This window comes from Anabrus simplex, chromosome 8 (assembly GCF_040414725.1).
Source record: "Anabrus simplex isolate iqAnaSimp1 chromosome 8, ASM4041472v1, whole genome shotgun sequence".
Lineage (NCBI taxonomy): Eukaryota > Metazoa > Arthropoda > Insecta > Orthoptera > Tettigoniidae > Anabrus > Anabrus simplex.
Window position 1 is genome coordinate 186,749,730 of NC_090272.1, and position 26,421 is coordinate 186,776,150.

General features: G+C 41.1%; 1 protein-coding gene across 1 annotated transcript in view; it reads left to right on the forward strand.

Annotated features, from left to right (window-relative positions):
- Nucleotides 1-26,421, forward strand: part of LOC136879360 (glutamate receptor ionotropic, kainate 2) — a 473,995-nt gene that overhangs the window by 340,112 nt on the left and 107,462 nt on the right. Inside the window, exon 6 of the mRNA XM_068229090.1 lies at nucleotides 23,114-23,167. Within this exon, the coding sequence (XP_068085191.1) occupies nucleotides 23,114-23,167 (54 nt within the window). The remainder of the gene's footprint in view (nucleotides 1-23,113; nucleotides 23,168-26,421) is intronic.

Consider the following 26,421-nt stretch of genomic DNA (forward strand, 5'->3'; position numbering starts at 1 on the left):
GCTCACTGCCTTTCAGAAGATGGATCGATCAGGCGAGCATATATTACTGCCATCAACTAATAAGGAAAGAAATGCCTCCTCTTGGACCCAACCATACGCTTTGAGGTCAACTCGGAGCAGGCAATGGTGTTAAATGAGGAGAAGCAAGCCATCTACTTCACGTGCGTCCCTCACTTAAGTGAGAGCTATAACACAATTGGTTACGGTTGGGAAGTAAGGAGACTTCTCTTCGGAGCCAGAGGAACTTCGTTTAAGGAGGGCCGATGACTTAGATGTTAGCCCCCTTTAAACAACAAACTTCATTTGTTTAAGGACACGAGTTCTTATCTCATAAGGCTCTCATTGACAGATATACAGAGTGTAACAAAAATATACGGCACAAATTAAAGGACACATTTCTCACACGTGGACGAAGAAACTATTTTATATGAATATGGGTCCGGAAACGCTTTGTCTCCATGTTACACCTCAACTTCTCCAACTCATTAACAATGGCAAATATGCACTCTTGGTTACGTCTGGTAACGGTGTCACTATCGTAGGTGCACTGCCAGTGTTTTGTTTTGTTTCACATGTCCCTACTGCCATGCAACTTGCGTCATTGCTTGTTTACAGGTAAGATCAGCTGTTCCAGTGATCAGTACGAACTTGGCTAGCATGTATCAAATCTCACGAAGGGCAAATTGAACATCTCCCGTGAGAAAGCGCTGCATGTAGTATGCTGATACGTTCTGTTTTTGTGTGCTTCCCATGATTAATGAATTGGAGGCAATGAGACGTAACATGGAAACAAATCGTTTCCGGACCCATGTTCATATAACATAATTTCTTCATCTATGTATCAGGAATGTGTCCTGCAATTTGTGCCGTACATTTTTGTTACACCCTGTATGAATGAATGAATTTATTGAACTGAACATAACAGGCTTTCGCCCAGTTACAATGTTCCAATAAAATAAACACTCACAGACTATTTATAGCTAGACACTAACTACTTACTACTTAACTACTTCTAAATCTACTTTGTAGCATCCTGCACATGGGCGGATCGCCAGCTCCACATGCAACACACCACCTAACTAAACTAACTACTTTACTACATGAATATATACTAAATCTATCCTAAATCTGTCTGGCCGCGACATCACCCCTGGTGAGGAACTGCTACCACCCTTCCCTGGGATGTCACGACCAGACATGTCTCATGAGGCTCGGAAACCGATACCTCATAGACCCATTAAGCTGTCAATGTTATTTCCTCACCACTCCTTCCTGTAACAACCCACATGTGTGCGGATTGCCTAGCTCTACATGTAGTTACACCCTGTACCAGGGGGGTGTATTCCGGCTTCCCGCGCATTTGGTGGCAAACGAGTCAAGACTAACGTGACGTCACTGGGAAGATACAGTGAGGTTTGAACTCGCCACTCGCTTTGAAGTCTTGGTTGTGTTGAGTTTGTGAGTGATAAATAGTAAAGTATATGTTATAAAATCTAACTTGCCGGTGTAAACACTTCGTTTCTCATTTAACAGGCGATTGGTTGCTTTAGTGTTCTACGTATTTAAGTAAGATGAGTAAAAATAGAACTAACTGTGCCGTTGCTCTGTGTAATAATATTGGTTACAAAACTGAAGTCATAGTTTACCATCGATTGCCAAAGAATGAGACACTCCAAAATACATGGGTAGCTCGGTGCAAGCGAATGGACAAGATAAATATCGATAATGCAAGAATATGTTCAGAACTTTTTTTTTCTAGTTGCTTTACGTCACACCGACACACATAAGTCTTATGGCGACGATGGGACAGGAAAGGGCTAGGAGTGGGAAGGAAGCGGCCGTAGCCTTAATTAAGGTACAGCCCCAGCATTTGCCTGGTGTGAAAATGGGAAACCACGGAAAACCATTTTCAGGGCTGCCGACAGTGGGGTTCGAACCTACTATTTCCCGAATACTGGATACTGGCCGCATTTAAGCGACTGCAGCTATCGAGCTCGATGAACATTTTCTTTCGGATGATTTTGAACGAGACTTGAAAAATGAATTACTGGGTCTCCCAATACGGAAGATATTGAAATGGGACGCTGTTCCATCCCACAAAATACCGAATTGGCATGGAAATAAAACTGAGGTCCGCCTCTGTGGTGTAGTGGTTAGCGTGAATAACTACCAGCCGGAGGTCCGGGTTCGATTCCCGGCTCTACCACGAAATTTGAAAAGTGGTACGAGGAATAGGACGGGATCCATTCAGCCTCGGGAGGTTAACTGAGTAGAGGTGTGTACCATTCTCACCTCAGCCATCCTCGAAGTGGTTTTCCGTGGTTTCCAACTTCTCCTCCAGGCAAATGTCGGGATGGTATTTAACATAAGGCCACGGCCGCTTCCTTCCCTCTTCCTTGCCTGTCCCTTCCAATCTTCTCATCCCTCCACAAGGCCCCTGTTCAGCATAGCAGGTGAGGCCGCCTGGGCGAGGTACTAGTCATTCTCCCCAGTTGTATCCCCGACCCTTGAGGCGAGAGATGGGATCCCTCGCTGAGTCCGAGGGAAAAACCAAACTTGGAGGGTAAGGGATTAAAAAGAAGAAGAAGAATAAAACTGAGGCTAGTGAAGTAAGTCATATTCACTTTCCTTAATTTCGACTTTTATTTTGATGTTTTTAAATTTAAAATTACATTCAGATTTGAATAGCTTGTTATTAATAGTAACATATACCAGGCGAGTTGGCCGTGCGGCTGAGGGCCGCGCAGCTGTGAGCTTGCATCCGGGAGATAGTGGGTTCGAATCCCACTGTCGGCAGCCGTGAAGATGGTTTTCCTTCCCACTCCTAGCCCTTTCCTATTCCATCGTCGCCATAAGACCTATCTGTGTCGGTGCGACGTAAAGCCAATTGTAGAAAAAAGTACCATACTCAGAAACCACAATACCTTTCTTTTCTGTTTAGGTTATAACGGAGGGAGAGCACTGCGGTGACATGAGATCAGTTAGGAAAAGGGCCGTAACAGTATTAGACTCCTTATCTCCGAAGGAACTGAAACTAGACCAGGCAACCAACACAAAACGCGCTCCTGATACAGATATATTAATGAAAGACCAGAAATTAAATATATTGTACACAAACATCATTAATAAATGATGTATTCGTTGTTTTGAACTCAAGGGTCCCTAACGACGGAAAAGGTCCTCTTAGAAGTGGTTATGGCCTCAAACATCGAAGTCAAGAAAACACTTTAAAAATATTTTTTTGACATTTGCTCGAGTATGCGGCTGGGGAAAAGAAGCAGTCTCCTTCCGTTCCAGAAAGGGTTTTTAATATCCATAACTCCCTTATTGGACTCTTCGGAGATGTGAAAGGCATTAGGGCAAAGTACATTTTGAGCTCCAGACTGAATCAGACTATCTGGAAAATTATTTTTCTAGACTTCGGGGTCTCGGTATATTTTATAACAATCCCACTCCTTTCGAAGTGAAAAACAGAATGCGACTCTTAATACTAAATGGGAACGCGAACGATATGCCTCTATCTCGTGGAGCCTCTGATGCTCAGGACAGAAGTCAACTTTCTACATTTTCTGACCCTCTGACACCTGACGAAGGAACTGAAGAAGAATTCCAGAATTTCCTTTCCAGCGAACTTTGCATCGAAGTGACTGACAACCCGTCCGATGTTTTGAGTTTTGACAGAAGTGACCTAAGCAGTTTAACGATTCCCAATGAAGATGTTAGAGACGATGCTTTAAAATACTTGGCAGGATACGTCACCTACAAGTGTAAATCATTGACAGTTCGTTGGGAACAAAAACGGATATATATCTTCTTGATCCGATACTATCCTCTGAACAAGACCGGATCTCTATCATTGCTAAACGTGGCCTCACTTCTTCTTCCCCTGAGTGGTTGGCTACGACAATGGAGTTTGAAGTTATTTTTGCTTCCGTCCACGGGCACTGTATTTCAAGGTGCTGCAAAGTAATGGAAACATTAGCATCAACTATACACTCGAAATTTCCCGAAGTCGATAGGAAAATCATTGTCTTGTATGGAAGGACAAGGACTTTCATTCGTATGAGACATTTGCACAAAAAGGCCAAATGCGAAGCAATGAAGAAGAATGCAGTAAAGAAGAACCCACTCTGGGTTGTATCTGCTTAACAGCCATAGATTACATTACATAAAAAAAAATAAGCTTTAGCCGGTGACAGTCGCTAACTTCAACTTTCGAAGGATATTTAAAACCTTCCGTGGCAAAAACAGCCTACTGAGCGCCGTAGCCTGCTAAGTCGTGGTAGCCTGGAGATAGTGGAAGGATAGCCTTGCGAAATCCACATCCGTCTTGTCCGATAAAGAAGAAATATGTTAAAACAATTTTAAGAACTACCTGTTCATTGTAATATGATTATTAACAAAAAACGTGCCTAACTAAGGCTTACGAGGCTGTCACATACATAATGCACTATAATTCGCCCTACGATAAATATTTTCTATTTTTCTCTCATTCATTAAACATATTCACGATTTAAATATATGTTCCAAGTCAAGAAAGAAAAACATTCCAATTTGAAAGCGCAAAAGAAACGATAAATATTACTTTGCATTCAGCATTTAATGCAAGAGAATATTACAGACCGCAGCTGTGTTCTTCCCGATGACGTCACAAGCCGCTGACCAATGGCAGCACACATGCCCGGAATGGCCTACCTATAGAGTATTCTAAGTTCCTTGCCCTGTACTACTCCAGTCGATAAGTTAGTGGACTGGCGCCTACAGTGCAGGCAACACGGCGTACACCCACGTTCTACAGTCAGTAACTTCTTGGACTGGCCCTTACATTGTAGGGAACTAGGCAACACAGTGTACACCAACAGTATGTACTGTAGTACTACAGACAATAATATGTTCGTGGACTGGCGCTAACAGTTTAAGGATCACACAATCTTTTGACTTGTCTTTTCGCGTCTTCTTCCCGTCGTGCTGATATAAAGCGATTTTGACTTGATCGTCTCAAACGTTTCGCTAGCGGATTTGCCTTTTTTTTTTTTTTTTTTTTTTGGCGGAACTCGAAATGTTTCTGTTGCTCACACTACGACATTCTCAAGTTCCGCCGCTGACATTCAACTATTCTTCACAACAGAGACCGTGGTTCTGCTTATATTGTATACACGCAACTGCCTCTCGTTGGGACTAGCGATCAATTGTCACGACAACATCTTGCGTTGCAAACTCTCTGCTGTAGTGCACCACAGCGACACTAGACGGTCAGCCCTCGAACAACATCTTTCACTAAATATTTTGAAGGATTCATTGACAATATTAAACCACCATTTATATTCTTATTAGATAGTCTTGACTCGTTATATTACATATTTATCACACCATTTAAAAAGTCGTACTGTTTTCCACATCATTGTGGTCACCCGCAATTGCGGCCGGATGTCTCTTTTGTTGAGAATAAATATAAAATCCGCGAACCTACTACGCTAGCGTAGCAGCAGGAGAGGTGATACTCCCACGTGGCGCGTCCCAGGTAAGGGATAGGAGGGTCCTAACCGGCTTACCGGCGGACTTGAGCGAAATAGAACACCTCTCGCGGACCAAACACACAACCCCCTGTGGGTGGGGGATGCAGACGAACAATACACCCACGGTACCCGTGCCCGTCGTAAGGGGCGACTAAAAGTGGCGACCAAGGGATGATCAAATTAGAACCATGATACCACTTGTAATTAGTACCACCACGAGGGAACACCATGGGTCGCTTTTACTTGCGCGTAGTACCACTATGTTAGGTACCAAATAGGTTTGTGATTAGTAGCAACAGAGTGCGTTGCCGGCTTCTACAGTACCTGTGATTAGTACCACTTTAGGAGCGACACCATGGTTCTGGCTTGCCTATGATTAGTACCCACTAACACCACGGGATTGTGCAGGTCCCTGTGGCTAGTACACGTATGTGATGAACACATAGGTTTGTGTTGCCTGTAAATGGCACCGCAATGTGCAAAACACCATAGGTCTGTATTCCATGTGCGAATTTCATTACTTGTGAGTAGTACCACAATGTGTGTAATGCCGCGAGTCTACGCTACTTTTGATTAGTACCGCAACATGATAAATACGATGATTCTACTTTCCTAGCGATAAGTACCATTATGAGGGCCGATGACTTGGATTTTGGACCCCATTGGACTAAAAACATCATCTATTCAGTATTATGCTATAGACGCAGTCCCTTGGTCAGTAATACTATTGTTTTACGTCAGTTTCTGTGAATGCGAGACATTGCGGGTCGGATCCACTGATTTTTTTTTTAAATTCATATCCATCCATTCATTTTTCGTCCTCGCGTTTTGAATTCTGGTCAGTGTAGGATTTTGGGCTTTCAATTTGTCATTCCATTTTGTCTCATTTCGGACCATTAGGGGCCGATGACCTAGATGTTAGGCCCCTTTAAACAACAAGCATCATCATCATCAAATATAAAATGCAACTCGTAGATAGTCGGGAATCGATCCCTAGCCAACCGAGTGGGAATTTACAGTGCCGCGTTGTGACTACCATAACACACACTGTCAAGTAAGACACTTCTGTTGTACCTGCCTGGCAAGAAATTTCCTACGAGCTGTAATGGTAGAATTCTTCACAGCGAACTCACTTCACATGCTATGTAATGCGGTGCGGCCCACGCGGTTGAAGAGCTTACCAAAGCGACCGCACTTCTAATCCTACTTAATGTATGTAGGTTTCCACTTGAAATACGATATTCCCACAAGAGATTTCCCATTCCTTCGCATTCCGCAGACCAGACTGCTACTCAGGTGGAGTCAGAATAACACTACATTATTCTGAAGACATTGTGTCAGTCAGTGAAATGTCTCCACTGTTCCAGTAAGACGGCTTCAAATTAATGCGTGTGCTGTTAAATATGGTTTTTGAGAAACAGACCTAGGTAAAGCGTGCACGAAAAGTTCCGTCTAATAAACACTGGCCGTAATAAAGTGGATAAAGCAATTTATAGGCTATGATGATAATAGGGTCAATTAATTTTAATTCTAAGTTACAACTTGGATCGCACCGACACAGGTACGTCTTACACCGACCATAGGATGGGAAAGAGCTAGGAGTGGGAAGGAAGCGGCCGTGGCCTTAACTAAGGTACAGCCCCAGCATTTTCTTGGTGTGAAAATGGGAAAAAACGGAAAACCATCTTCAGGGATGCCGACAGTGGGGTTCGAACCCACCATCTCCCGAATTCAAGCTCACAGCTGCACGCACCTACCCCACGGCCAACTCACTCGGTAATTCCAAGTTAACTGGTGTAACTCGTGCAATGTAACATCGTTTTAAACAATGTCTTCGCCCTAAACATCCCTCGAAATGCCTCAAATGGAGCTCCCATTAACGTTTTTTAAATCACAGTTATATTAAAATTAAACTAAATTTATTTCTCCCTCTGCAGATTGCCATATGAGAATGAATGCCAGTTTGTTTTTTTTTTTTGTTTTTTTTTTACGTCGCACCGACACGGATAGGTCTTATGGCGACGATGAGGGAGGAATGGGCTAGGAGTGGGAAGGAAGCGGCCGTGGCCTTAATTAAGGTACAGCCCCAGCATTTGCCTGGTGTGAAAATGGGAAACCACGGAAAACCATCTTCAGGGCTGCCGACAGTGGGGTTCGAACCCACGATCTCCCGAATACTGGATACTGGCCGCACTTAAGCGACTGCAGCTATCGAGCTCGGTGAATGCCAGTTTCAATAAAAGATAAGTTATAATATATTTTTGCTAAACTGCTTGATAAATATCTGCATCTACTCCCAGTTATTGATAAGTAACAACATCGTCGGTGCGCCTAGAAAAACCGCTATGTGATAATATTTCAGCTTATAACTCTGACCAGAAAGGTTCTGTCATCTAAGCTTCAATATGGCATGAACCAACTCAACGAATTTCCATTCTAAGTTGTACCTGTGCTGCGGGTCAGTATTTCTCCGCTGAACAATGTCACACAGCGGTATTTTGAGGCGTAACGACGATATAAATGATTTCGCAGTATTTGTACTGAACATTTCAGTGCAGGAATAGCCACATCTTGACTTAATTGCTTATAAATCAAAAATAGACTGCAAAAATTTAGAAATGTACTGGGAATAGTTCCTCGGCTGCCGATCACTAAGACAAGAAGAGAGACTTTCTCTAATGCGTACTTCCTTTTAAATTATGCTGTTATCGCTTCATTTATTATGAAAAAATATTTTGACAATTTAGACATGATATCCTTATACGTCTGCTGAAACATATTCAGATTCATAATAAGGATCTGAACATCATTAAGAAGCTGAACTGGAACCAAACAGTTCATATCAAAATTGGAGGGTTATGTGAAGGAATCTGATCCACGAAATCTCACGGTATTATTTGTCCCAAATGGAAGATAATAATTGCTTTTACTCAAGTAAAGTCTAAAATCTGAGGTAAATTAAGAAATAATACGAAATATTTTATTTGTAGAGAATACATACTTTAATGCCTTACAACTACTATTTCTGCTACGTCGCAGCGCTTCCGTAAGTGTTCTGTTTGTCTAACACTGACGTGTGTGATGTCTTTGCTAACTGAAGCTGTTTGAATTCATTAGATGTTGTTTTCTTCATGTTGCTCATTCGTTTTGTGCCCTAACTCATTAATTATTATTGAATCAGGGATCATGCTATTTTCCTTTCAACATAACAGTAGGGTCTAATACATTTATTGGTCCAGGGATCATGCTATTTTGCTGTCTGAACTGCCCGCGCTAGTTATATGGACAACGATAATGAGAATTCACAGACATAGCACTCCCATTTCTTGATGCTAACCCTGGACCTCAAGAAAGAAACAAAATATGGCGCGAGCAGCGAAATGCAACATAATGGAATCCTTTCTACAGCCCGTAAGTACGTATACATACTGTATTTCTCTAGAGATTTCTCTAGTAACGATGGTATTTGTTAATTTACCTCAGATTTTACACTTTATTTGAGTAAAAGCAATCATTATCTTCCATTTGGGACAAATATTATAGTGACATTTCGTGGATCAGATTCGTCCACATAACCAAATTGGAGACCACGTTACTGCAGAGCTTACGATACAAAAGAGTATGAGATATAGTTCTCTCCTCTCCCCCAATCCTTTTCAACTTAAACTCAGGTTACAGATTTCTACTTATGGTTATGAGGATATTTAGGGTCTCTAGTAGGGATGTACCAACGACCGTAGCCATGTAGAAACACCGGATCACGTGAGATCTCCAAAGTTAAGCAACATTGGGCGTGGTCAAGATTTGGATGGGTTGCCACACGCTGTTTGTGAAGAAACTGGCCACCCTACCGTACGTAAACTCCGGCTCAGGCACACCTCTGCGGAGGTTCGAACCTGCCTTCGGGCAGAATATACCCTTACCTTAGTAGGGATGTAAAGGAGAGGGTGTACAGGTCTCTGGTAATACCCCAATTACAGCATGGGCCCTGTGTTTGGAACCCACCAGGATATCTTGATACGAGAACTGGAAAAATCCAAAGGAAAGTAGCACGATTTGTTCTGGATGATTTTCGACAAAAGAGTAGTATTACGAAAATGTTACAAACTTTGAGCTGGGTAGACTTGAGAGTAGGGAGATGAGCTGCTCTATTAAGTAAGATATTCTGCGCTGTCAGTAAAGACATAGGGTGAAATGACATAAGTAAAAGAATAAGTTTGATTGGAGTTTATATGTTGAAAACATTTGTCAGCAGACAAAGTACAGTAGGGATCGCCATAGTACGAAAAACGTACAATTGTGCCTAAAGTTGAACGGCTAAAGGGCCCGGAAAGGTTTCAAATTGTAAGACTTTTAGCTCTAATCAAACTAAAAAGAAGCAAATTTCGAAAACCACTTCCGGCCTAAATGCATTTCGGGAAAAACAGCCTAAAATCGCTTGTTCCTTTACTCGCCTTCTTTTTTATTCAAATCCTAGCCAAATTAACTTATTTACATAATTCTCTCTGTAATGTGTGTCTTGATTTAATCATCTCAGATGTTTTTTTAAAAAAATACCCACACCAAATGCAATTATAACGGCTTAAGTGAAACTCTGCATCGACTCACATTAGCGTTCGACGTGGTAGGAAACGGCAAACCGATAATCTAATCGACCGTATAACGATGATAAAGAAAAGGATTGTATGTTTTACAATAAGTAAAGAATATATGCTCGTACTTTTATTTTATTTACCTAAATTTCGTAACTCATATCCCTATGACGTTTTAAACATTGAGCTGCTTGAAGACAGGGCTAGAACTGTGGATTTTTGAACTTAGCAAAGATCATAATATGAGATAAAGTTGGAATTCAAGATGACATATTGGGGAAAATATTCATTTATAGGAATAAAAATAGGAATGGAACATTTCATCAAGCGAAATTTTCGATAAATTTCCAAGTTCTTTGAAATGAGCTAAGAAAAGACTAGGTAAACAACTGATAGGGTATCTGCCACCTGGGTGATAGTCATAAATGCAGACCATTGATGACTGATTGATAGTTCTTGATGAAGTACCGTAGATAAAGGAACCAATACCAACGGGAATCAAATAAACACTATCCTCTATGCAGATGATACTATGATACTTGCTGAAAATTTAGAAGATCTGCAATTCCTTCCAACTTTAAGCAGTATCAGCGAAGAAATTAAGATTTTCTTTAAAATAAAAATTCAGAAATGAAATCCGTGCTAGCAAACAGAAAATCATCAACGCTCTTTTTACATTGGATGGTAAAATTTATTGAAAGCATGTCACAATTCAAGTAGATAAGATAATACCCATCTCCCACAATCTCGTAATTCAAATATCCGAGAGAGGGTACTGATTATTGTAAACTTGATTTGTGATACATGCCGTAAAAGCACAATTAAAGAATAACATGTCCGGAAAACACCATCAATAAAAATGTGCATTTGTGAGTGATTTATAAATTGAACAGAGAAAGAATGTCCTGAAATGAGTGGTAGAAACATTATTGTAAGAAATGAAACTTCTCGGACATGCTATAGCGGTCCATCGGATAGTCCGGAAACATACCATCAAAGAGGTCACCACAGTAGTCATCCTCATTCCATACCATATCGAACTCCTGAAATTAATATTAGTATTAACTGTCGAAAGAAAAACAAAAACATACCGACTAATAGAAATACGACGAGAGATCAAATATATGCTATAACTATAATCTACGTTTTGTACCAAGAAATGATAGTGGGTTTTGGGCATGAGAATGATCTCAGGTAGTGTACGGTGTTTTTGGAGCCGATACAGAGAAGGATAGAATCGCGGGGCGAATAATAGATGGTTATACCTTTTTCTATAAAATGTATTAATAATATCAAAAGATAGATCACCCTGCAATCTTACTGTAGAACTCAAATCTATCATCAATATTTGTCAAAATCAAAGATTTATATCGTGACCTTCTTGAAGTCAGTTTGAAAATAAATATCACTCCTTCATGGGACATTAATATCCTACAGTCTTTTTAAATCTCGTGAGAACATAAGATATCAATTTTACACCTAGAGTCTTTCTAAGTTTTAAATCACACAAAAATAAACACACAAATTTATCAAAAAAATTGAGTAAAATATTTAAAATCATGTGGAGTTTCTCTCAGTTTGGATTGTAAGAAATGATAATAAAGCACTTGAAAACCCTAAAGTTTATCTAGGTAACGTGAATTTGAATTACTTATTAACTATGAAATAAATTTATCACAGAATGTGAACTTCTTTGATACGACGAGAAAATTATGGAATACTTTTCACACGAAGCACTGATAACATCACTGTATTGGATTAACTGTTTGGTAAAAGTCAGTAAGTTTGTAATTACTCACTCAGAACAGAAATATCTGCTTACGACTGCTGAAGTTGGAGACTCGGCGTCTGGAACATTCTGCGGAGTGCGGAAGAAGACTCGAACTCGGCGATGTTCCGTGAAGAGACCACGTAGACGTCCCTCGATGGGTACCATAGATGAAGGAATGATGTTCGATGTAGCAGAATGTAATATTTCGCCAAGGTTTTCGTCACTCTTGGAGGTGATATTAGCACACGGAAAGTTCAATTGGCACTATTTAATTCAGTAATCACGGAGATTATTACCACTCACTGTCGTGATACACAGTTCTGTTCTAACTCTAATTTTACGAGATTAAATTAATATTTACAGTCCGTGTGGCACAAAACACAGTTCATAATCGTCACTGATTACGTCTGAAATTATGATTGCGAAGTAATAAGCACAGTTCAAACACTTGAAAATGTAATTTGCAATAGTTTTTAACACAGTCTCTGAACAATTGTTGTTGGCAGATTAAGGTGATTTTATGGTCGTGTTTATATAACACTAGTCTGAATTATTTAATATAACCATACAAAGTTCTTAATGTTCACTGAGTTTATTATAGTGTTGATCGAAAGATCGAGAAAGTTCACTGGGAAAAATAACAAAGTCTTGTCCTGTTATGGAGCAAATGTTAAGAAAACAAGGTTACACACAGTTCACTGTTATACTGTCTTAAAAGAATATGTCCTAGAATGGTTAAAATTGTCGTAAATTATGATTTCCGTTTTGCCACACACGATCATTTAAGATATCGTCATAGTCCACAATTACATGAAATTAGTAAAGTGTACCAGTCCGTAAAATATCAGTAACTTGAATTCTCACTCCGAATTATGGTCTTATTCAGTCAATAATTTCACAAATGTTATATTACGGAAACGTCTAGAATTTTACCATCATCGCGGCGTATTGGAACGTCACGTACGGTACTTGTTCAACGGCGTTCGATCATGGCCATAACCACGTCCTCGCGAATCGCGACAGAGCATACTTTCTTCACTGACCAGACTGCACTGACAGACTGGTCTCGCCACACAGGTCAGATTGCTCTCCCCCTGGCCTTGGCCCAGTGGCATATATATACACGCCGGGTGGGCGGCGCTATGAATCAGCTGACGGAGGGGTGTTCATTCTTCCTAAACTTTAAATCGTTATATTTCGAAAACTACTGGATGGATTGACTTGAAATCTGCAGGCCATTACTTCTATAATGTTAGCTATAGTTTAGTGTTGTCTCATTTTAATCGGTCCGGGCGTTAAAAAGTTAATGAAATAACGTCTAGAAATATCTGTAGGAGAAATAAGCAGTAAGCGGCGGTGACGTCACTTGACCTTGCTTGACTTGCTCGTGAAGTGTGGTAGATACTAGAACATTCTTTCACACCGCTGCTCACGTATCGGAATGGAATTGTATGCTGGAAATAAAGTTTTTAATGTAGATGTGCCAGGACCTAGGCCTTCCTGGTACAGTATCTAACTCTCTAAACTTCAACGGAGTTATATTGTCTAGGTTGCCTAAGGCACAATTCTGTATCTTATTAGGATGTATCACTTCTTTTCCGTGAACCAACTTACTTCTCTACATTATCCTAATCATGATGAATAATTTTTCCCTTCTTCCTGGGTGCATCCACTCTCTGTTCATAACGTTACAATCGTATACAAATGATTCTCATTATAAACCATCTATAAATTTCTCTCTTATTTCCCTTGTCTCCCTTGTGCCCATCCCATTTCGTAGGTATATAACAAACATTTATTTTCTTCCGCAATCCAAGTGGCTACGACGCTGCTTAACACAGGGAATGGGATCCCGATGTCGGAATCAAGCCCATAATGAACATTGCAAGGAGACATCATGTGTGCAGTCATGACCGGTTCTGCTTTGCTATGTCTAAGGTTGGACACTAAAGGCTTCATCAAAAGAGTAGTGTTTGAAAAATGTTGCACACTTTGGGCTGGGACGAATTTATTAAGGAGACGAGCCACTCCATTAAGTTACGGGCAGTCAGTGTAGAAATGGCGTGGAATGATATTAGTAGACGAATAAGTCATGTGTATGTATCACAGAATGTTCAAGATGCAGACCATTTTACCAACGATGAGGTACTCCTTCGTGCCGGGTAATCATGAGAAGTCTTAACCCTCGCAAAATGCAGAGAAAAGAAAGGCGTACTTTGCTCATATACTTCCGAAATGAAAAATACAACCTGATACAATTGAACATAGAAGGCAGGATAGGAGGGAAACGTGGACGTCGCTGGAGAAGATTATCCTGGACGCAGAACCTGAGACAATGGTTCGACATTCACGTTAGGGCAACTATGATAGGAGAAAAACAAAAGAGGAAAATTTACTCCATGATGGCCGCCAAATTTCTGTAAGGAGATTGTAGCAGAATAAGAAGAAGAAGTCGATAAACCCACTTTTTTCTCTGTCTGGTGGGATGAAACGCCAAACGCCAGGTGTCAATCTCTTTCACGAATACAATACGCTCTTCGCCCACAGCGTTGTTCGAAATTTAAAAATCGAACTTTTACCAAACAGGTCCACCTCTGTGGTTTAGTGCTTCGTGTAATTAGCTGCCACCCCCGTGAAGCCCGTGTTCGATTCTCGGCTCTGCCACGAGATTAAAAAAGTGGTACGAGGGCTTAAACGGGATCCACTCAGCACTCGGGAGGTCAACCGCGTACAGGAAGATTCGATTCCCTCCCTAGCCATCCTCGAAGAAGTTTTCCGTGGTTTCCCACTTCTTCTCCAGGCAAATGCCGGGATTGCACCTAACTTAATGCCACGGCCGCTTCCTTCCCCGTTCCTTGTCCATCCCTTCCAATCTTCCCATCTTCACAACGCCCGTGTTGAGCATAGCAGATGAGGCTGCCTGGGCAAGGTACTATTCCTCCTCCCAAGTTGTATCCCCCGAGCAAATGTCTCACTGCCCTTGAGGTGGTATAAGTTGGATCCCTCGTCGAGTCCGAGGGAAAAACTAACCATGGAGGGTAAACCTATTCAATTATTATTATTATTATTATTATTATTATTATTATTATTATTATTATTATTATTATTATTATTATTATTTCCGGCTCCTTGGCTAAATGGTTAGCTTAAAGCCGTGCATTTGCTTTCCTTTGTGCCCATTTTTTTTCATTCTTTTCCTGTGGGCTTCCTTTCTCTCTTCAGACCAGGTTGTTCAGTCTTCTTCTTTGGCCTTTCCTCTTGGTCAACTTGACATTTGTGAATTTTGGATATGAAGATTACCCTGTTTTGGACATCTGCTGGTGTAATTTCTGCCTGTTTCAAATCGGTTTTGATTTCGCCAATCTATTTCATTGTGTTTAGTTTAGCTTTACTCCTATTTTCATAGAATTCGACTATTTGTTTGGTAAGTCTGTCTCGATGCATTCTTTTAATATGTCCATAGAATCTTACTCTGCGTTTTCTAATGTCACTATGAATATGTGTGTGTTGTTTGATTTCCTGTCTGCCTCTAAGTTGGTATTGTCCCGCGGTGAGTTTTGAGCCGAGAATTTTTCTTATGATTTTGCGTTCCTTTTCCTCAATGTTTTCAGTGTCTGCTTTCCTGTTCAAAATTAGTGTCTCTGATCCATAAAGACATTCTGGTTTAATTACTGTATTGTAATGTTTTAGTTTCGTGTGGTTGAAGATACATTTTTGTTATAGATATTTTGGGTTAGGTGATATGCTGTTTCCATCTTTTGGCATCTAATTTCATTGGCTTTTGTATCGAGTCCATTTTCCTTAATTATTTCACCAAGATAATTAAATTGTGATAATCGTTTAATTTTGCCTTATTTTGTCTCCATGAATTTCGGTGCTTGCTTGTTGCAGGTCATGTATACTGTCTATTCAAAAGATATCTGAATGCCGACTTTTTCTGCAATTTCTTTCGGGAGTTCAATTTGATGTTGGGCTGTTGAAATGTCTCGGGTTAATATTTCTAGGTCGACCGCAAATCCTAGGTAGTCTATCGCTAGTTTTCCTCTGCCTAAAGTGATTGGTTGGTGAATTTTGAGGACCAATTTCTGATTGCGCCATTCTTGTATCACTTTTTCAAGGACGCAGTTGAAGAATACAGGTGAGAGTCCATCTCCTTGTCTTACTCCCGTTTTGATTACAAAGGTATTATTATTATTATTATTATTATTATTATTATTATTATTATTATTATTATTATTATTATTATTATTATTATTATTATTATTATTATTATTATTATTATTAAGGAGCTCTATTGAACCAGCTTAGCCGATGTCTTGGCCTTCTTCTCCTCCCAAAATCTCTTCATCCTCTCGCTGAGCTTCTTCCTTCGTTCTTCTGTCCAAGTTATAGTGGCTCTGGTGTTGGGTTTGTCTTCAAACAGGTGAATGACGATTTTGGTTCTGAATGTACATCTGTCCTGTATAATGTCTTCCGAGATGTTGATTTCCTGGAAATCTGTTTTAGTTTCACGAAACCAGGTGTTCTTGGTTTTAAGTGAAAGGGTCAAATTGAGAATTATTTTAGTTAGTCTGTTACTGTTCATTCTGATTTGTCCATAAAATTTCAATCGCCTTTTCCGAAAAGTGTGAGATTTCTTTCAGAATGACAATATATTTCCTGGGATGAGTTTGACCTCCATAAAACTTTCCATTCCTGTTTCTCTATGTCTGTGATTATTTCCTGGGATGATTTTGACCTCAATGAAACTTTCCATTCCTGTTTCTCTATGTCTTTGGTTAGAGATGGTTAAGGTTTCTGAATCATATAACGCTTCAGGTTTGATTACTGTATTATAGTGTCTAAGTTTTGCTTTCCGAGATATTGATTTTTATTGTACCTGTTCCAAGTGATCCTGTAAGCTTTCTGTAATTTGGAAATTTTTTCTTTTTTTCTGTTTTTGCTAGGGGCTTTACGTCGCACCGACACAGATAGGTCTTATGGCGACGATGGGATAGGAAAGGCCTAGGAGTTGGAAGGAAGCGGCCGTGGCCTTAATTAAGGTACAGCCCCAGCATTTGCCTGGTGTGAAAATGGGAAACCACGGAAAACCATCTTCAGGGCTGCCGATAGTGGGATTCGAACCTACTATCTCCCGGATGCAAGCTCACAGCCGCGCGCCTCTACGCGCACGGCCAACTCGCCCGGTGGAATTTTTTTCTATGGTTGCTTCATGTTTAAACCAGAGGGCTGAATAATTTTCCCAAATATTTGAATTGGTTCACCTGAAATATTTTGCCGAATTATTATTATTATTATTATTATTATTATTATTATTATTATTATTATTATTATTATTATTATTATTATTATTATTATTATTAAAGCAGACAGCTCACCTGATAAACGATGGCTGTAAAACCACACGGTAGGTTACCAAAGTAATGTAACAAGAGCTCACACGGAGAAAATTTATTTTACAGGTGCGGGATACACGGTAGCAGGGCGCTGATACACATTACTATTCAACATGCTATAGTCACCATTCTTGTCCAAGCACTTGCTCCAACGGTACACCAGGGCATGGATGCCAGCATGGGGGATACCTGTGTCGAGTCCCGTAAGCCATGTCCTCCAGCGACCAGTTAGTAATCCGCGTATATCTGAGTTGGCAGAATTTAGTGTGAAATACTCATTGGCCGTTGATAGGTAGTGGTTGGTGGTGATTATTATCTTCTGAGGGAGTACACCTGGCCAACCATCCTCAGACAGAACAAATGGAAGTAGTTAGACACTTCAAAATAATGAAAGGCATAGAAAGACAGGGGCCACGAAGGGCATGATAATGAAAGACACAGTAGGATTCGCAAAACAAAAACAGTCGCGGACCAAGGGAGGTCGGATAGGATAGACGAAAGGCGGTCAAAATTCGTCTCAATGAGCAGCGCTCCAACTCAGGCAGGTAAAGGATCAGAGTACAGCCTAGCAGCTGCTTGCACGGTTCTCAGTTACAACTAGTGAAGGGGCGTGTATCCAAACAGATTTAAACATTTAACAGTTTTATTGTGCCTAACGCCTCGTTCTGTTCAGTGTATTACATTATGTTGAGGAAGCACAATGAGTTATTTTGTGTGTACAGACGCCATGTGCTAAGTAATTCGTTTAATTATATTCATTTTATTAGGTTATGCATAGAAAGCAAAACATTAATTATTTTGACATATGATAACTAAATACTCCTTTGACTACTTACTACCTATAGTCATGGAAATACTGCAGGCCAGCATAAAAGCTTGTTTAAGAACACGGCATAAACAATGAACGACAAACGAATTGTACCACTGCATTGCATAAACATACACTCAGCCAGGTACACTGCTGTGGCTTTGCTTGCGCCTTGACTGCGCATATCGCCATCTAGTATTTACAGCACAAACTATTAGAAGGCAGCTGCTATCGGCTCTTCCCACGCTCGTGCCATTAGCTCAAGGAGAGGGACCCTCTCCTTGCCCATCTATGGGATAGATGAAAGTGAGGGTATTGGCACAAGTCAGTGGACTCAGCTAAGGGCTCCCAAGTTAAGATCCCCTGGGGCCCTTTTCAGTCGCCTCTTACGACAGACAGGGGATTCTGTGTGTGTTTTTCTGCTGCTTCCAACCACAGGGGATCGTCGGCCGTTGAAACATTTTAGATTTAGTTGTCTGTAATAATGCTGTCTGATGGGTCATCAGCTCAAAGGCTGGTTGAAACCCTTAAATAGCACCACCAAACATTATTCCGTTACAGGGAAACCGCAACAACTGATGGCCGCCCCAAAATGAGGCGTACTAGACAAGATGAGGAGTGAGGTAGTTTGCCATTGCTTTCCTCAGTGTGCCAGAAGGTGCTGTTACAGCACGACTAACCCTATGAGCAGCACTTTTCATAACAATTAAATACATTGTTTGTTTGCTTTTACGAGTTGCTTTACGTCGCACCGACACAGATAGGTCTTATGGCGACAATGGGACAGGAACGGGCTAGGAGTGACCTTAATAAGGTACAGCCCCAGCATTTGCCTGGTGTGAAAATGGGAAACCACGGAAAATCATCTTCAGGGCTGCCAGAAATGGGATTCGAACCCACTATCTCCCGAATACTGGATACAGGCCACACTTAAGCGACTGCAGCCATCGAGCTCAGTGATACATTGGTCGCGCTCTAATTGTCACTAGATTACTCTGCACCGTCCATACCCCAGCGGCTTCCATAATGTCACAGCCATGGATGATACTGAGACTTCGGTGGAAGCTACATTTTGCTGTATGGGCTGAAAACTGGGTGGAGTCAGGGTATCTCATGAATGACTTAGAAGTAACAGACATGAAAGTGGTAAGAACGATTGTTGTACATGCAGGTGGAAACTATGGTAGGAGGGTACCTGAAATGAGGATATGAAAGCTAGGCATAAACCGGCTAGAATGATGGAGGAGGATAGGTTACCTATAATAGTAATGGACTCGTCCATGGAGGGTAAGAGAAGCATAGGGGTAACAAGGCGGTGGTGATTTGAATTGCAAGAGTTACCGGAACTAAACGAGGCCATAGAGCTAGTTGCAAGTAGAGGATTGTGGAGGCGATTAGCTAATTGACAGAGGCTTGCAGACTGAATGCTGAAAAGTTTATCTCTTAAATGGATATATAGTATGTACTCCATACGTATATAACATCAGTTAAATAGGTTCAAACCGGGCGAGTTAGCCGTGCGCGTAGAGGCGCGCGGCTGTGAGCTTGCATCCGGGAGATAGTAGGTTCGAATTCCACTATCGGCAGCCCTGAAAATGGTTTTCCGTGGTTTCCCATTTTCACACCAGGCAAAATGCTGGGGCTGTACCTTAATTAAGGCCACGGCCGCTTCCTTCCAACTCCTAGGCCTTTCCTATCCCATCGTCGCCATAAGACCTATCTATGTCGGCGCGACGTAAAGCCCCTAGCAAAAAAAATAGGTTCAGTGTATCAGTGTACTTGTCTTGAGTTACGTCAGCGGCAACACAATTTAGCTTTAGTCTACTCGTTCTAACGAATTTCCTCCTGTGATGGAATGGACTAAGTTTAGCACTGCTCTGTTTCTCAATTAAAAACGTTTTTAACTTCTCTAGTACTTTCCTTTCTTCCTCCTTGTTTTTAAGAAAGCAGCGCATACACAATATTTGTCTTCTTCTCTAGATATCCAGATAAGATATGCTGTTAGCCTGAAAGTTGCAAGACATTTCTTAAAAGTTTATCAAATCCTTCCAAGGCCCGTCATGTCCATATTTAACAACGGAAATGCTTTAGTGACTGCTCTTGTCTGTAAGCTCGTCTCTATAACTAATAGAATATTTCGAAATGGTTCTATTACGCTGTAATTAGGTCTCCATTCATCTCCCTCTTACTGTGTATCGTCGCTGTGCCTAAGAAAACCGTTACGTGAAATGTCAGCTTAGAACTCTGACCATAAAGGTTCTGTCATCTAAGGTTCAGTATTGCATGAACTTATCAACGACTTTTCATTCTAGGTGATACGTGCTGCGGGTCAGTATTTTTCCCCTTATCATTGTCACATAGGTCATACTCATGACAGTATCACTTTTCCCTTACCTCATTTCACCATCATCTTCTTATACCGATTTACCTACACCTTGTGGGGTCACGGGTGCGAACTATGTCACAGATGTGGATGTGGCACTGCTTTACGGCCGGATGCTCTTCCTAACGCCAACCCTATGCGGAAGGAAGTAATCACTCTTGCGTGTTTCTGCGGTGGTTGCTAGTGTAGTGTGTTGTCAGAATTTGAAGAGGAGAGTGTTGGGACAAACACAAGCAAATAGTCCCTGAGCCAGAAGAATCAATCACACGCGATTAAAATCCCCGGCCCAGCCGGGAATTGAACGCGAGGTCCTCTGAATCAAAGGCTTCAACGCTAACCATTCAGCCAAGGAGTTGGACTTTCCTTACCTCATCCAATTAACCAATTTCATGTTTTATATTTTCATTTATTTATTTCGTTGGAAAATATATGTTCATTTGCTCACTCATTGATTAGCTGGTATTTATTGTTGAATTTGATCTATTTCGTTGAGGCCCCTTGGACCACGTGGTTCCTAACTCTGGTGAGCTTTCTTCGTAGCCCAGTATTCCTTCATGTTTGCACTGTGGGTTGCTTTCCTTTCCTGAGTCCACTTACCAGGACGCAATGTTTTAGCTGTCAGTGACTCGAGAGTTTCAGATGTTATCATCAGCATTCTAAATTTCTCCCCGTTGAATATATCCTTGGGATCAATGTTTTTAATTATAGGTCTTTTCGATCTAGTTCCGTTCCTTTAGCATTTGTGACCTTCCCTCTAGAAATGGTGTTGAAGATTCTTGAGGTCAGTCTCTTGTTTTCCATTTGATTGATTGATTGATTGATTGATTGATTGATTGATTGATTGATTGATTGATTGATTGATTGATTGATTGATTGATTGATTGATTGATTGATTGATTGATTGATTGATTGATTGATTGATTGATTGATTGATTGATTGATTGATTGATTGATTGATTGATTGATTGATTGATTGATTGATTGATTGATTGATTGATTGATTGATTGATTGATTGATTGATTGATTGATTGATTGATTGATTGATTGATTGATTGATTGATTGATTGATTGATTGATTGATTGATTGATTGATTGATTGATTGATTGATTGATTGATTGATTGATTGATTGATTGATTGATTGATTGATTGATTGATTGATTGATTGGCTCGGAAATCAGACAGGCTTACGAGTTCGCGAATTATCTTTAGTCACAAGCCATAGGGCTACAGTTTTAAAATCTGTATCTGTGGTATGTGACTCTTCATTTCTAATATATCTTCTGAACCACCGTCTCCTTGGTGAAAAAGTAAAAACCAAGAGCTTAGTTATTACATTCGTCCGTTGTGCACAGTCGCAGTTACATTGTTTGATTTGGTTTACATCGTACCGAAACAGCCAGGTCTTATGGAGACGATGCGATAACACAGTGCTAGAAGCAAACATGACCTTAAGTAAAGTACAGTCCCATCATTTGCTTGGTGTGAAAATGCTATTTGCTTTACGTCACACCGACACAGATAGGTCTTATGGCGACGATGGGACAAGGAAGGGCTAGGAGTGGGAAGGAAGCGGCCGTGGTCTTAATTAAGGTACAGCCCCAGCATTAGCCTGGTGTGAAAATGGAAAACGGCGGAAAATCATTTCGAGGCTGCCGATAGTGGGATTCGAACACACTCTCTCCCAAACATCTGCTCATAGCTATGCGACCCGAACCGCGCAGCCTACAAGCGACCGCTGCTCAGCTCGAAGGCCTGCAAATTACGAGGAAATGCGTGTTCAGCGCGACGAACCCTCTCAACCGTTATTCTTAAATTTCTAGATAGGGGATGCTATCTCACCATCAAATTGCCATAGGTTAAAATCCCTGACATGACCGCAGATCGAGCCCAGAAGTCAAGGATCTGTTTAGTTAATCTGTCAGAATTCACTTGGAATATGTGTCCGTAGAAATCAATCCCCCTTTTCCTCATGCTTGTGCTTTTTATCTCCCATTAGTTATTCATTCTATCTTATCTCCTCCTTCTTTCATCCTCTGATATCTGAATCGGTTTTTTGGTGTTGATCTTAACTTGGAACCTCTTAGTTTTGTCTTTGGTCACGGTCTTGGCTGTACCATTCCTTAACATGACTTTGGTAATCTTAAGATCTCTCAGATCCTTTTCCACTTCCTTAAACCAATTGGGTTTAGCCTTCTTCTTGTAAAAGAAGTCAAAGATCTGTTTAGTTAATCTGTCAGAATTCATTCAGAATATGTGCCCATAGAAATCAATCCTCCTTTCCTCATAGTGTCCGAGAGTTCCTCCGACTTTACGCAGAGGGCTTCGTTTCTATAGAAAAATTGTTTGTTATTTTGGAATTTGGGACCCATGATCTTCCTCAAAATTGTCCCCTCCTTGATTTCCAATTTCTCCATTTGCCCTTTCCTCCCCATTACTAGTGTCTCTGCTGCATAGAGTGCTTCTAGCTTAATTACTGTGTCATAATGCCCTGTTTTGGTGTTCCAAGAGAGGGCTTTCTTATTGTATGTGTTTTGGTTTTCTGGAAAGCTATTTCTTTCTCGCTTCCATTGCTTTTCCTTCAAGATTGATCCATTCCGATAAATATTACATGAGTTATAGAAGTCTCTTTGGTCCTATGTTTCAGATTCTTCAACTTCAGATGAACGACTTCCGGTACCATTACATGTTCACCACATTCGTAAGTATGACCTAAGGCGGATGTGATCCTGCATGCCCTTCTTATATATTCTTGTATTCTCCATATTAGAATATTAGTATTGATTTATAGTCTAGAGGTCAACATGAAAATTACCAAACAAATGGTGGTTGATCGGCAAGGTCAGATCTGACTTAAAGGATGCCTTAAGAACCTGGAAGTAGTGACATGGGAAATGGAGATAAAGATATTTTTAAAAAGACGTATTATCACAGGTCGAGCTAGATCTAGCAGAACCGGGCAATATCAGAAGTACGAAGATGCGCTTAGTCGAATCTCTAGTATTCGTCATCTTTTCTTACGGCTGTGAGACCTGGACGGTGAAAGTTATTGACAAAATTCGAATCAGTGCCTTTAAGATGTAGTATTGGCGGAGAATTATGCGTATACCCTCGAGGGAAAGAACAACAAATGCGTCCATTATAGACGAACAAAGCATCAAGAAATGTCCATCTTTCCGTGCAAGTGAGTGTTACCTCCAGTTCCTTGGCCCCATTCTTAAAAGAGAAGGGCAGAATTTGGAGAAGACCATTTTGCAAGGCAAAGCTGAAGGCAGCAGACCAGTAGGAAGAACAGCAAATATGTGGTTAGATCAAGCAAAGCAAGTCACTGGCGTACCTCTTTAGATTATATTAAGAAATGCTGAAGACAGCCCTGGGTGGAGACATCTCGACAAAGATGGTAAAACTGGGCTCAGTGGATCAAACGGTTAAGGCCCTGGCTTTCTGGGCCCAAGATGGCAGGTTCGATCCTGGCTCAGTCATGTGGTATTTGAATGTGCTCAAATACGTCAGTCTCGTGTCAGTAGATTTACTGGCATCTGAAAAATCCTGCGGGACAAAATTTTGGCACACCCCGGCGTCTCCAAAAATCCGTAATAAATAGTTAGTGGGACTTAAAAACAACATTATTAAGGATGGTAAAGGAAATGAAGTCACGACACTCAGTTATGAGCAGTCCAACTCATGATAGTCTCCATTCCAGGAATTTTATAGTAACACTCAGCTGCCCAGTGTCCCTAACCAGAACCAGCTGATCTACCAGCTGCATCCGAATTGATTCCCAAACTCCAAATGATTCCTGGCTTGTAACGAAGGGTAGTCCGAATTAATTCCTTACGGCGAAGGCCGCTTCCTTCCCACTCCTAGCCCTTTTTCTTTCCCATCGCCGCCATAAGACCTATCTGTGTCGGTGCGACGTAAAGCAACCAAAAAATTTAATTCCCTGGTTTTAAGGGAAGATGTACGAATTTATTCCATGATGCGGAGTCTCTACATTTTCTTTCAGATCTTCCACAAATTTAGGAATGTCTACATCTTGTAGATACAGTTAAATTTAAAAATGTATGTCTTTCTAGTCATTATCACTACTAAAGTTCTTATTAGGAGGCCATCTCCCTAAAAAGGTTGCCGATCCAATTTATTAACTCGTGAAACAGCGGCTCAAAATATTTCGTCCACACCAGCTGCGCAGGTCTTTAAGACAGGAATTTCTTCGTCTACCAACTGATCGTTTTCCTTCGACCTGCATCTGGCCAGCCGAACTTGTCCTCGGCCACTCCCGGCACTAAAAGCCATACGCCATTTCATTTCTGTACAAGTACATTTCGAAAGCTTCAATCTGCCTCTACAGCAAAAGTGCAAAATTAAACATTTCAGATTTTAGAAAGTTTCACTTATTCTGATATATTGTGATTAAAAACTCGTAACGTGTAATAATGCAGTTTACAAGAATTTCATTTCTTATTTTACGAAGTTCTCTTCATTATTCGGTGTTTTCCTTGTTAATAGGTGACTTTATGTACGTTTCGATGTGTACCTCCTTCAAAGTATCTAATAAGTGGAAAATGCGAAGAGGAAAACTCGGCGTTAAATTTCAAGCGGAAGGCTTTCCCACCAGTGAGTAGTGTGCGACAAGGCGGGAATAATGTGAAATATGCTTTTGTATAGATAGGCAGATAATGCTTCATTCCTAGCGATGTTTGGATTTTTTCTAGTTGCTTTACGTCGCACTGACGCAGATAGGTCTTATCGTGACGACGGGATAGGAAAGGTCAAGGGGTGGGAAGGAATTGGAGCTAAGATGGCGCCGTCAGTTTCTACTCGGAAGGCTAACGCACACTGAGCCATCTGGTGACGAACTATAGTACCACTTACGACAGACCAACGGTAGATTTTTATTCAATTCAAACCTTCATTATTAGAGAAGTCTTCCTTGTGAAAATACGAGATTTTTTCTGAAACGTCAAGAATTTCACAGTGTTTTCTTGACACGGCGTAAGCACATCAGCTAATTATCATGTCTATAATATTGTTAGTGTTAACGTTCTTGATGAGACGATTATTTTGTTCAGTTCTGTGTTAAGTCTACTTGACATCAGTATTAACACTTAACTAACAACATATGAAGAAACCAGGGATGAACATTACAAATTAAAACTACACTGGCGGAAAGAAATATCCAAATACCAAGAAGGGGTTATGCTAGATTAACGAACGTCGGTAGGCGTGTTTGTACATCTGAAAAATGACGTTGATTCAAATTTGCCGCAAATCGCATTAGTGTGGCGTTGCACATCAGATTTGCTTTAAATACGGGCTGTACTGTGCGAGAGCGTTAGTTACCTGTGAGATTTGACGGCGTGATTGTGAGTGGGTCAAGAATGCCTTTATAACGACGAAGAAGCCAGTATCAACAGCTCCACTGCGGTTGAATGAGGCCGTTATAATAGGGCTACGTGAAGGTGGATTTTCCTTCCGCGCTATTGCAGAACGACTTGGCAGGAACGTCTCGACTGTGCATGCGTGCTGGCAGCAGTGGTCACGAGAAGGTACGCTCGCAAGAAGACCGGGCTCCGGATGTACCGTGGTACCAGCGAGAGAGTATTCCGCGTATTCGGGGTATGAGTGTGGCCCAGCGGACAGCGTCTGCAGCAGTAATTCGAGCGGTAGTTGGCCCCACAGTGACGCAACGAACTGTTCGAAGTCGACTACTTGATGGACAGCTCCAAGCCAGACGCCCTGTGGCGTGCATTCCACTTACCCCAAACCACCACCGTCTGCGACTTCAGTGGTGTCAAGCGAGTGCTCATTAAGGGATGGAGTGGAGGTCCGTTGTGTTTTCCGATGAAAGCCGGTTCTGCCTTGGTTCCAGTGATGGCCATGTGTTGGTTAGAAGGAGACCAGGTGAGTGCCTGCATTCCACCCGTCTGCGGCGTCGACACACTGGACCTACAC